This window comes from Cololabis saira, chromosome 19, assembly GCF_033807715.1.
Source record: "Cololabis saira isolate AMF1-May2022 chromosome 19, fColSai1.1, whole genome shotgun sequence".
In the NCBI taxonomy this organism is placed as follows: Eukaryota; Metazoa; Chordata; class Actinopteri; order Beloniformes; family Belonidae; genus Cololabis; species Cololabis saira.
The window spans coordinates 26,580,961-26,593,285 of record NC_084605.1 but is presented as its reverse complement, the minus strand read 5'-3'; the positions used below and the strand labels follow the sequence as shown (position 1 = coordinate 26,593,285).

Sequence of the window (12,325 nt, the reverse complement as noted above, 5' to 3'; positions counted from 1 at the left end):
CCGATTGGTCCCTTTTTCCATCAATTTTCATTCGTCAGGTCAGGCAATAATTTCTGGTGTAAATGTCACTCTGGGACTGTACTAAAGGTCAGCGTGTTTGTTTGTGCGGTGGCAGGTCTCATCACTAACAGCAGTGTAATAGCTGTTAATGGCTACTCTACGGTCTAGCTAAAACTCATTTCCTGCCTTACCTCCCTGCCTCTCCCCGTGAATCCCTTCTTATCTTCTGTACCACTCTCAGGGAATTTAGAGGGTAATTGGTATCTTTTTCGGGAGGCTTAATGTTTTTTTTTTTTTTTATATATATATATATATATATATATAAAAAAATGATTTGTCTTTTAAACTTAAGCCAGTTTAGACAAACGGTAAATTCAATGAGATGTGTGAAAGTGCATGAAGTAATTTATGTCTGTATTAATGTGCTTTCAACTCTTAGCTAATTTAATTAGACAGAAAAAACCCCCAACTTCTTGTAAGCAGGTTGTTTTTGTTTTTAATGCCACACCTTTTCCACCCCTCTCCCAGGTTCTGGACCCAGAGAAGCAGGCTGACCTCTTGGACTCGCTGCGAATCTGCCTCCTGCAGTTCTCCACCCTGCTAGTGGAGCACGCGCCGCACCATATTCACGACAACAACAAGTCCCGCAACAGCAAGCTGCGGCGCCTCATGACATTCGCATGGCCGTGCTTGTTACCCAAAGCCTGCGTGGACCCCGCGTGCAAATACAGCGGCCACTTACTTCTGGCCCACATCATTGCAAAGTTCGCCATTCATAAGAAGATCGTACTGCAGGTGAGGAGCAAGGAAGAGGGAGATGGTGGAACTCAACGTAGCAGGGATTTAATGGAGCTTAAAGGCAGGATAAAAACACACAATCTCTGGCAACAGATGGTAAACTCTCGGAAATTGCTCGAAATTATAGTATACAAGACAAATGACAATATTAGACAGTGTATTTACAATGAGAAGTTCTCAAAGAAAAAAACTTTTAATCAAAGACGATGCTACGAAAGTCCCTTCACTTGTTTTTAGAAGTCTGAAGCACTTTCAAGGCCAATATACTGCCTTGTTTTGTTTGTGAATGATGCTGAGTTGAGTAATAACGCGCAAAAAAAAAGCCACAATGGCTTTTTGTACCACTTTCATGCAACTGCTGTGTGAAAGGGGCTTCAGTCATATTGCAAGATTTTATACATGCAATACTGAGGAGGGCATAAACCTCCACAAGACTCTCCACAAATCCATTCTGACAAGAAACACTGTGCTCTAGTTTTAATGCCCCTGTGCCACCATGAGCTCTCTCTTTAATCCATTCCTGTTCCTTTTCCACAGCAAAGACACTCAGAAATGTTCATAAATAATCAGCCTGGTAGTCACAAGATTATTTTTCTATTATTATTATTATTATGAGAGTCCTCTTTTTTTATTTTCTTTTGTTTACCTCAGACCTTGCCTCATTGAATTATTTGTCATTCTGCGGGCTTATGAAGTTTATTAAGTATATTGTTTCAAGAAAAAAAGAAAAAGTGGGAATATGGAAAATCATTGGTTGAACCTACAGAAAGTTTTAATTTCGCCATTCTGTATGGGGTATTTAAATTGAAGTTTTAAACGGTAAAAAGGGACTTCAATAAGTCACAATATTGAGAGAAGAAAACCAGGGTTTTTATTATTTCTATCTGCTCCATAAAGGTTTTCCACAGCCTCTTGAAGGCCCACACGATGGAGGCGCGGGCCATTGTGCGGCAGGCCATGGCCATCCTGACTCCAGCGGTGCCTGCCCGTATGGAGGACGGCCACCAGATGTTGACCCACTGGACTCGCAAAATCATCGTGGAGGAAGGGCACACCGTACCGCAGTTGGTTCACATACTGCATCTGATCGTGCAGCATTTCAGGGTGAGCAGGTGTTGAAAAACGCGGTGTAAGAAGTCTAACTGCTTGTCAGGTTGTTTGCTTCTCGCTGATCAACCATCCCTGCCAGAGGATCCAACCTGATATCCTTGTGGTTTAGGTGGGCAGACCTTGGAATCAAATATGTCAACTTTCTGCCGGAGAATAATCTTTAATAAATTCCTCTGATGATGAATATCAGCATCTCATATTTATTGCTGTTTTCATCCCGCTCGTTCAATCCGGTGCCGATCCACATTTGTTTGCATCAAGTATAGAGACGGGAGGTTGTGTTGAACTGATGCGCTGCTGATATCTCCGTGAGCCAGCAGCGGAGACGATCAGAGTCACAGGGTGGAATTGGCACGTCTGGGGGAACCGACAGGGAAACACACTGCCGTCATTACTCGCCCCAATTCTGCAGCGCTGCCTTGCTGTGTGTAAGCACACACTGAGCTGCTCCTGTTTGGCTTGGGTGAATTACCAAAGCGGTGTGTGAAGAGAGCTTATGTTAATAGTACTTTAAGGTAAGCTCCCGACCACAAATGGTGAGATGCCAGCCGCCACACTTTGTGCGCGTACAGCACACACGAGCGTTTGTGGCTGCTGGCAACTCACCAGAGTGAGCAGAACAATTTAGGAGCTAATTTTACTGATTTTTTTTTTTTTTTTTTTTTTTTTTAAAGAGTGTCCTGAATTGACATGATAGCTCTTTACAACTCCAAGTGGGAAAAGTTTCATATTAGCCTTAACCGCAACAGTGGTGCTTTGATCTATTGTTTGCCGTTTAAAGGCTGGGTATTTTTCCGGCAATAAAGCCTGTGTTAATAATGCCTTAATACTGAGACACTCTTATTGACACACAGGTCACAGTACGGCAACAGAACCGTCAACAGAACGGTAAAACACTGTGTTGCTCCACCATCACTTGTTTATTCAATCAACTCACAAAAAACACAGTCCCGCACTTCCTCCCGCTACGGAAGCCCCACTGGCCCAAACTACAGAAACCGTTAAGGCAAAACAAATCTCAGTAGTGAAATTTAGGTATTAATCACTAAAGTATAAAATAATAACTCTCAAAACTTAAACTGAAATAGATTCCTTCTGTGTAAACAACAAGGCATATTATGCAATAAAAGAGTTAAACTATACGCTATACATGGCGCTTACAAAGAGCTTCTCATTTATATACGAGTTAACAACAGAGAATCATTTGCCTTTATGCTGGCACTCCTTCTCAAACTTGAAAGACACTTTTCAGCCCCCTCACTTCTTCAGCTGGTGTTCATTGCCTTACAAGTCAGAGAGCAACACTCTTCTAGTAGACTGACATTTCCCTCAGCTCTCCTCTCTATTTCTCTGACAGTCTGCTCTCACTGGGCCAGAAGACTAATCTAATGTAATCACATCTGCATAATTACCCCGGGGAGGAGATAATGACAGACAGATGAGACTTTGAATGCGTGTTTGATAGAGTAATAGGGAGATTGTGTGCGTGTTTGTCAGTGCACACGAGATGGACAGGGCTTTGCCACTCTGTCATTAAGAGGCTGCAACGTCCTGCTCTATCAACTATAATTATCATCAAAATAAGAAGTTTCAATATTCTTTGACAATGGGGGGAAAAAAGACCTTGGATAGACATCTCATCTCTGGCTCCCTTTGTCTGCATTTGTGTGCTAGAAAGGCCCAGTTGAGTTTTCAGAGGATAAGTGACACTTGAGTAAGACACTTGAGTGTCAATTGTCAGGACTAAGTGTGCATCACATCCTTGAAACGAAATAAGAATTGGATGTCCTAGTTTTTCTGTTAAGTTTTTGAAGTCTCAAAATTATTGTGGAACTCATTTGAGGCTGCGCGCCATCCACCCAAAATCGAGATCAAAATCTGCCAGTGTACAGGGAAGAAAAGCATTTCTTTAAAATGACTTTGCTTGCTCTTTTCAATGTTTATGTTTGCATGTATTTACCGCGTTGATACTCTGTGGGGAGGCTAACCAGATTTGCTGAAGCAAGATGCAGCTGAATTGAATCAGATATTTCTTATCAGCTCGTATGTGTTAGAAGAAGCACAATCGGGACGTAGCCGCTACCATGGAGACGTACCATACATGCCAGTGTTTCCAATGGTTTCTAAAGCGAAATGAGCCAGTTTGATTTTCTTTGGCTGATACTGGGAACAAACTCTTGAACATGAGGTTTGAGCAAGGAAATGGGGAGAATGTCTCCTCCTCTATGATAAACTTTAAATGTTTAACAAGTAAACCAGTAATGGGACTTTTGAGTGGGTAAACTCAAAAAGTGAATCACTTTCTAATGCTGTTGCCATCATCCTTTTTTTGTGGTTCTCTGAAGAGTCTTTGTATTTTAAATGTTTTTTTTTTTTCTTCCATATTTAAAAAAAAATTATACTTATATTTCTTCACCCATTAAAATAGTGTTGTTACGAAATGCAGAATAATCTTGCTAATTAAAGAATCAGAATCAAGTTTATTAGGTCAGCTTAGAAAAACTGTTTTTGACTTCGGATACACCGGCGGCGTCACGATGGTATTGTGCGCCTGTTTTCCAAAAGGTAACACTGGGATGGGGGGGGGGTACATCTTCACACTGAGTATATACACGGTATTAAGGTGCAAAAAAACATCTCAGCAGCACAGAGATCAACAGACATCAAAAACATAAACAAACAAAACAACATCATAGCTTATGGGTAAAGCTGCAAAAGTCATTCTCTTTCCTACAGTGTATGTAAGAGTATTTGTATATGGTTTCAGCACAGAGTTTAAGTTAAAGAAAGAGAGAGAAGTTTTATAGTTGGCACCCGTAACTGCTACTTATTGGTATTTCCAATATGTGTTTTTTTTAGAGCAGTTTTTGTTTAGAATACCCAACATGTAAGCTCTGTTTTCCAGGTGTACTACCCTGTCCGCCACCACCTCGTGCAGCACATGATAAGTGCAATGCAGCGTCTGGGCTTCACACCCAGTGTGACCATAGAGCAAAGGAAGCTCGCTGTGGACCTGGCTGAGGTTGTCATAAAGTGGGAGTTGCAGAGAATTAAAGACCAGCAGGTGAATGTTTTTTTTTTTTTTGCTATATCGGTGTCAGCAGTACCGCTATGCGTCTCCCAAAAGCAGCCTTTGCATTCATCTGTTGACATACAAATTCGGCAGCACCTAATTGGAGTCTTTTACTTCCTGGAAGTTGCTTTACTCTTTGCACTGTAGTGATTTTAGCTGATGATCCCATCTCTTCCTTCTTACCCCGACCCCCTGCGTTTGATGTGACAGCCGGAGTCCGAGACTGAAGTAGTGGCTGGGGAAGGAACGAGTGGAGCAACTGTGAAAAGAGGACTGTCTCTTGAATCTGCCACAGCGGGACAAGATGTGAAGAGATTCCGTACGACGACGGGCGCTGCCTCCTCGGTGAGCTCAGTCGGCAGTTAGATACAGTCAAGTGACATTTTATTGCATTTAATGACAACCAACAATATCAAATTGAAACCATCTCTGCTTACAACCTTCTGTATCTCGTTTTAAATGACAGATTTCACAAAATTATGCAGATTTAATTTTTGTCTTTTTATATTGGAAGGGTCTTAAACCTTTCAGAAGATGTTGTCCCATATGCGCGCTCGTCTCTTATTTTGTCAATATGGTGCTATAGTGTGCTTCTTTTTCATCATGTAAGGAGAAAAATACTATACGTTTTTAATCATTTGTGTTGAAGCCAGTTACCAGGTTATTTGCTCAGAAAGTTGTCATAATTATAAGAAAGGCATCTTTCTTTTATCTAAAACGTGAACATAATTTTCATGCTTGCAGGTGTTTGGACGCAGCCAGTCCATGCCAGGGACAGAGACCATGCTCAACAAGCCCGTTGAGAAACAACACACTGATACTGTGGTCAATTTCCTCATCAGGATTGCATGTCAGGTAAGAGCCCCACCATAAATGTAAATAAGGAGATCTAGTAACGTGACTCGGTCTTTACTCCCATGTGCTAACGTTTTAATTGTCACAATGTTAAAACGGTCTGCACGAGAAGTGAACCTCAGCCAAAAAAGTCCTCATGTTTTCAAAACGTCTTCACCTCACAGTGGTGTACGACTTCAGCAGGTCATCTTTAAGGCGGCTGGATCAATATCACGCACAGCTTTTTGTGTCCCTTGGTATCATGGCAGCTCTGACCTTGGTTACAGGCCTGAAATAGACTGCTGAGTTTTAACTTAACTTCAATTTTCCGTACTTTCTTTTTCGGCCTGTCCTCATTCTCATTTTTCACCGAAGCCTCTCTCAATGTAAGTTTTTGTGTTACTGCCGGGGATCACTCACTGCTCAAAGAGCAGCATATGGAAACATAATCTTCTCTTTGTATTCCAGTTGATAACGTTGCATAGCGATACTAAATTGATCCTTGTAGAAAAATGTGTTTTTGTAGCACCAAGAAATTGACATCAAAAGACACCTGTTCTGGGGCTGATAGGAGTTTCAGTGTCTCGCTCCAGTTTGCACCTGAAGTGAAGGTGATTGTCACCCAGAGGCTCTTTATTGAAGGATGTCTGTCCTTCTGGGCGGTGCCACTTTTAAGCTCTTGCTACATTAAGGACATTGTAATACATGGTGACACTCATTGCCTCTTCTTGCCTTGTGTGAATTGTTTAACCTATTTATGAGACAATTATGGTACTGATGCTTCTCTTACCTCTTCTGTCTAGGTGAACGACAGCGCCAATGTGGCCGGGTCTCCGGGAGAGTTGCTGTCCCGCCGCTGCGTTAGCCTGATGAAGACTGCCCTCAGGCCTGACATGTGGCCTCGTGCGGAGCTCAAACTGCAGTGGTTTGACAAGCTGCTAATGACGGTGGTAAGACGGCATCTGCTTAAAGAGTGATAACTGTCGTGTGTCTTATTAGAGTGCCCTTGGTTCCTTGTAGCCGCACTTGTGCTTTTGTTGCCGACATTCAGTCCTGTTTCAGTGCTGCACGCAGGTTTCCTGTTTGTGTTTTTTAGTGGTTTTTGAGTAAATCCAAACAAAACTCTTGTCAGAGGTTACTTGAAGTCTTGCAGACCTAATTAACAATACTTCAGATAAACAATTTAGAACAGAATTCAGCCATATTAAGGCTTGCTGGTGCTGGTATTGCAGCAATGAGCACGAGGCGCTAAAGGACAAGGTTTCTGCTTAAGCTCCTTCGTGGTATTTGCTCTATCTCCTCCAAGTCTTTTGTCCGTTATCTGTAATACACGAAGTGAAGCGCCAACAGCTATAACGCCAAAATAATGACAGTGGCAAGATAACTGGAGTCTATCCAGGTTGGCCTTTGCTTTTCTCTTCTTCATCCTAGCACCCTCATGCTCCTTTTATGGCCCCAATGTGCCTCCTCGCATATCTCTGTGCCTTTGTAGTCTCTAACCACTGCTCCCTCCCATCTCCCTCTTTTAGTCCTTTTCTCTTCATCCCTCAGGTTGGATTTTGCATCACTGTTCAGACAAGGTTATCACTTTGCGCTGGCAGTCGTCACACACTGCCCTCATTCTCTTTTGGGGATCACTTCATCTGCCACGCCTCTCTCTGCTTGCCTTGCACTCACACTGGCACTCTCCCAATCAGTCTTTTCAGATCCCCACTGGGGATGGTCTGAGTAAAAAGCTTTTCTGAGGGTCTAATGCAGATACACACACACACACACGTGCAGAGGCGCCCCCCTTGGGAGTACGCTCTACCTGCTCAGCCGTCTTACTCAGACTAATGAACAATGCTCTAAATCGGATTACCCTTTATCATCTCATTGTACTGGCATGGCAGTGATTAAGAGTCGGGCAGAGTCGCATAAGAGGTCAGATGAGGAGTGTAAGGGGAGACGCACAAAACATACACGCAATCACAAGCTCATTGACATGCATTCATATTCTCTATCTGTACAGCTCCAGAGGCGAGCTCCTATTCTCACAATACAGCTCGGAATCAATATAACCCTAATATCTAGGAGGAACCTTATCACTACAGTCACCTTGTTCATTAGACGGGATTAGTGCTATGGATCCGTCCCAGATTATCCCCTTGGCTGTGCCATTTTAAATCTTGATTGTAATTTAGACAAAATTAGCCCATTGATCTTTGATTAAGCAGCCATCACATTGTGCTGTTTGTTTGTGTGAATGTTCACAGGTATAGGTGGGACATTATTTCTGAATCGTCTTGACATTTTTATGGGGTAAAAACTAATCATGCATAATTCATGATTTTTTTGCTTTAGTTTTTATTTTAGGATCCCACTTTTTTCTTTCTTTTTTGGGGTAAAAACAACCTCATAAAAACATGATTCTCCTTTTTGTTGTTTTAGGAACAACCAGCACAAGCAAACATCTCCAACATCTGCACGGGACTGGAGATCCTCTGCTTCCTGTTGACGGTGCTGCAGTCCCCTGCCATCCTGGCCCATTTCAAGCCTCTCCAGCGAGGCATCGCTGCCTGCATGACCTGCGGGAATACCAAAGTCCTGCGGGCTGTCCACTCCCTCCTGTCACGCCTAATGAGCATCTTCCCAACTGAGCCAAGTAAGCTGCAAATCGCAGTCGGTAAAGTTGCATATTTTTGTGGTCTTTTTGGAAGTACTTCAGTTATTGCCCTTTCTTATTTAATGTATCCGTATAAAAAACACAGTTAATTCTGTATGATCTGACTAGTAAATGCAATTATTTCATTATCTAAATTTGAGAAATTAAAATTTTTCCACGATTTGCGTGGCAGCTTGTCAGTAAGGGGTGTCGGACCAGTTTAGAACTATGAAAGCACTATAATGTGTGTATAATCTCTGAGAAATGACACATTTCCTGCCTCAGTCATTAAACTCAATGACGTCTATATTTATATCTTCACTTTTCCTGTGCAGTGTTCCCAAAGTAGGACATTTAGATTCTTACTTTAAAAAAAAATAAAAAAAATAAAGTTTGTATTTTTTCTCCAGGCACATCAACTGTGGCATCGAAATATGAGGAACTAGAGTGCCTGTATGCTGCTGTGGGCAAAGTTATCTATGAGGGACTTACCAACTATGAAAAAGCTACAAGCAACACAAACCCCACACAGCTCTTTGGTAAGACCAGCTTCTTTTTTTCTCCTTCCTGTTTATCCTCTTCAATGTCCTTGTTTTCTGTCACTCCCATTTGCTGATTATAAACCATGTCTTTAAAAAAAAAAAAAAAAAATTCCACTGCCTCTCTTCTCGCTCAAAAACCAAGCAGTCTCTTGGTCACTTTAAGCAATTAAGCCAGTGAGTGGGTTGTTAAAATGCAAGCCAATGGCCGTGCTACTGAGACTAACATCTGGTTTATTTAAACTGAGGCTACAGGCCAGTGGTTTGGGAAAGATTATCTTGGGAAGAATTGCTGCTGTCGGCCACCCTCTCTGTACAAACATTACTGCTATCCACCCATACTGTATGCCACTATGTAATTATGGAAAAACCTAGCATTAAAGCTTGTTTTGTAGAAGAAGTTGTTTGATTTATTTATTTTATTTTTAAAAAAAAGATACAGTAGGTTTTTTGGGGTTGTTGTATTTTTACTTGTATAGTGTGATAGAATTGATCAAAGGTTATTAAAGAGCCTTCGAGAGGTAATACTTGAAACATTTTTGCATTTTCCTGTTGCCTTACAGAAGTGCTGGTCTGATGCATCTGTTTGGCCAGTAGAGACATTTCATCACTAGTTTGCCCTCTAGAGAGCAGTAAATGCATTTCCTATACCCATTATTCTCCATTCATCCGTAGCAGTGCCCCCCCCCCCCCAAAAAAAAGCAAGAAACAAACTTAAAACAATGCTTAGCCGTAGAGCATAAATACACTGACTGCAGCTTTGTGTCTTTTAAGATGAAAAGTTGAAAGTTTTTGTCAAAAATGCTCTTTCCAATTTGTTTGTCCCCCCTTCATCCTTTGTCATTTCCGTTCGTTTATCTTACAGGGACACTGATGATCCTGAAGTCAGCCTGCAGTTATAATGCCAGCTACATTGATCGCCTGATCTCTGTGTTCATGCGCTCGCTGCAGAAGATGGTCCGGGAACACCTGAGCCCCCAACAGGCCAACCCAGGAGTCACTGAAACCAACACAGGTACGTGAAACAGTGCATGAATGAGGATGAATGGGGCCGGGACAAGGCCTTCAGGCAACCCCTCCATATCACCACCACCAAGTGGTATGGAGAGCAAGTTTTCATAAGTTGCTAAATCCTACCAGCCGACTCAGTGATGGAGACACATGGGACTGAAAGGACAGAGGAGGAGGTTGGCTCTGTTGCAGCCCGAGCCTCCCAAGGTTTTTTTTCCAGACCTCCACTGATGGGAACCAGCCCTCCGAATGAAGCCGAATGAAGAAAAAGTGACCATTGACTGCATGCCATTGCATGAACAGATTGATGAAGCCATTATTGTTATGGATCTCATGTCTGAAAGGAGCTTAAGATGCTATCGGTCCCTTAAATGGGTCCCTAATGACTGTATCGGGAAACACAGGCATTAGCCCTCCACTCTGATCACTTGCAGTCACTAACTTCATAGACTATCTGACCAGAGGGGCCTTCGCCTCTAAAGATTCTTCAGATTTCAGTAACATCTACTCCAGCAGTTGCTCTCTGTCTGTATTGAAACAATCGAACTGCTTTTTGGATGCTGCTACCTTTTTACTAAAAGGGAAAAATGAAGCACAACGGACACAGCAAAGATATGAAAAAAGTTGAGGATTCCGATGCAAATCCTCAAACACCTTTTGATGAGACTGTTTCTGAGACTATTGCTTTAGCCACTGTCGTCATGTCTGTTGTCATAGTGACCAGTGAGCTGATAATGCTGAGTCTCGACCTGGTGAAAACCCGATTGTCCGTCATGAGCATGGAGATGAGGAAGAACTTCATCCAGGTCATCCTAACCTCTCTGATTGAGAAATCACCCGACCCCAAAATCCTCCGTGCCGTCGTCAAGATCGTGGAAGAGTGGGTGAAAAACAACTCCCCGATGGCTGCCAACCAGGTACGTTTTCCCCCTGAGACGATTCACTGGCCGCAACTCTACATCAGTGTAAAGTCAGGCAAAAAATAATGCAGACAAAGAAGCGGAAGGACATGGTTCAGCAGATTATAAAGCTATTTCTTTGATAACAATAGCAGGTGTGAATTGAGGACTGACTCAGCAGTGTTTTAACAGATAGAAAACATTTGGACAAACAACAAGCGAAGCACATTTTCTCAATCCTGTGAGGTTAACATTAGCATAAAACCCATAGAGGTGTACTGTTTTCATTTCATCATGAGCTGCACTAGAACAAGCGGTACAAGGCTGAGCAGGACGGAGTGGAGGAATTATAAGAGATTTATTTATTTTACCCTCTTTCCTCTTCTTTCCATCCTAACTTACATTCATTTTCCGCACAGATGCCAAACCTGCGTGAGAAATCCATCTTGCTGGTGAAGATGATGACCTACATAGAGAAACGTTTCCCTGATGAACTTGAGTTAAATGCTCAGTTCCTGGACCTCGTTAATTACGTCTACAGGTAATTACTGCCATTCATCACATGGCCAAATGACCAAGGCACTGACTGCAGGCCGCCCTTGCATCATTTTTAATGCAATGGATGAAGGTCAGAAGGTTGAAGCAGCGGGGGAAAAAAAACAAAAAAACATAGGGTGTTTGGTCAGTCGCAATGGAAAACGCATATTAGGAGAAGGGTATTTGGGGCATCAAGAATAGTCTGCTGATCTGCGTAAAAGGCCTTTTTTTAAGATTAGAAATGAGATTGTTGAATTTTAAAAAGCTTAATATCAGTCGGTGGTTTATAAGAGCTGAGTGGATCGGGACAAGAGCAGCTCAGGACAGAAAACCCAAGTGGGAATACATCAAACATCGACTTTCATTTTATTCATTTTGTGTTGTGTTCATCTGACACACACACTTTTAATAAGCTCAATGTGCCCTTTATCCTCCAGCCCACAAAATCATCACGTCAAAAGATTTACTCAGTAAAGCTTTGATGGGCAGCTGTGTCAGAACAAAGCAACATGAGACAAAAACAGTTCAAATATTTGAATCCGACCTTCCTTTTATTCCACCAACACAAAGCTGCTTCAGTGCAACGTGAGGATGTAGACACATGTTTTTTATGTTTGTTTTACTTTTACAGCAGTCTCACTTTAAGAAATGCATTATTTTTCTTGATATAAAATCGCATACCTGTTCTCACTTAAACAATGACACAATGATTAAATAATGCTCTAAAATTACCTTTTGTTCATTAAATAAATCCTGAAGCTTGTCAACATGCTGCATTTATAAATAGTCTCTCTTATCTCAAGCAAAGTTAGTTAAATTGCACCGTGGTAAATTATTATTTGGGAAATTATAATCTGTACTGATAACTTTTCCCTGGAAT

At 41.9% G+C, this 12,325-nt stretch overlaps 1 protein-coding gene across 1 annotated transcript in view; it reads left to right on the top strand.

The window, feature by feature from the left end:
- Positions 1–12,325, top strand: part of trrap (transformation/transcription domain-associated protein) — a 76,076-nt gene that overhangs the window by 26,664 nt on the left and 37,087 nt on the right. The window contains 11 exon segments of the mRNA XM_061708212.1: positions 529–795; positions 1,696–1,902; positions 4,814–4,972; positions 5,192–5,326; positions 5,726–5,836; positions 6,619–6,765; positions 8,246–8,459; positions 8,870–8,998; positions 9,864–10,013; positions 10,727–10,926; positions 11,328–11,449. Coding sequence (XP_061564196.1) covers positions 529–795; positions 1,696–1,902; positions 4,814–4,972; positions 5,192–5,326; positions 5,726–5,836; positions 6,619–6,765; positions 8,246–8,459; positions 8,870–8,998; positions 9,864–10,013; positions 10,727–10,926; positions 11,328–11,449 — 1,841 coding nt within the window.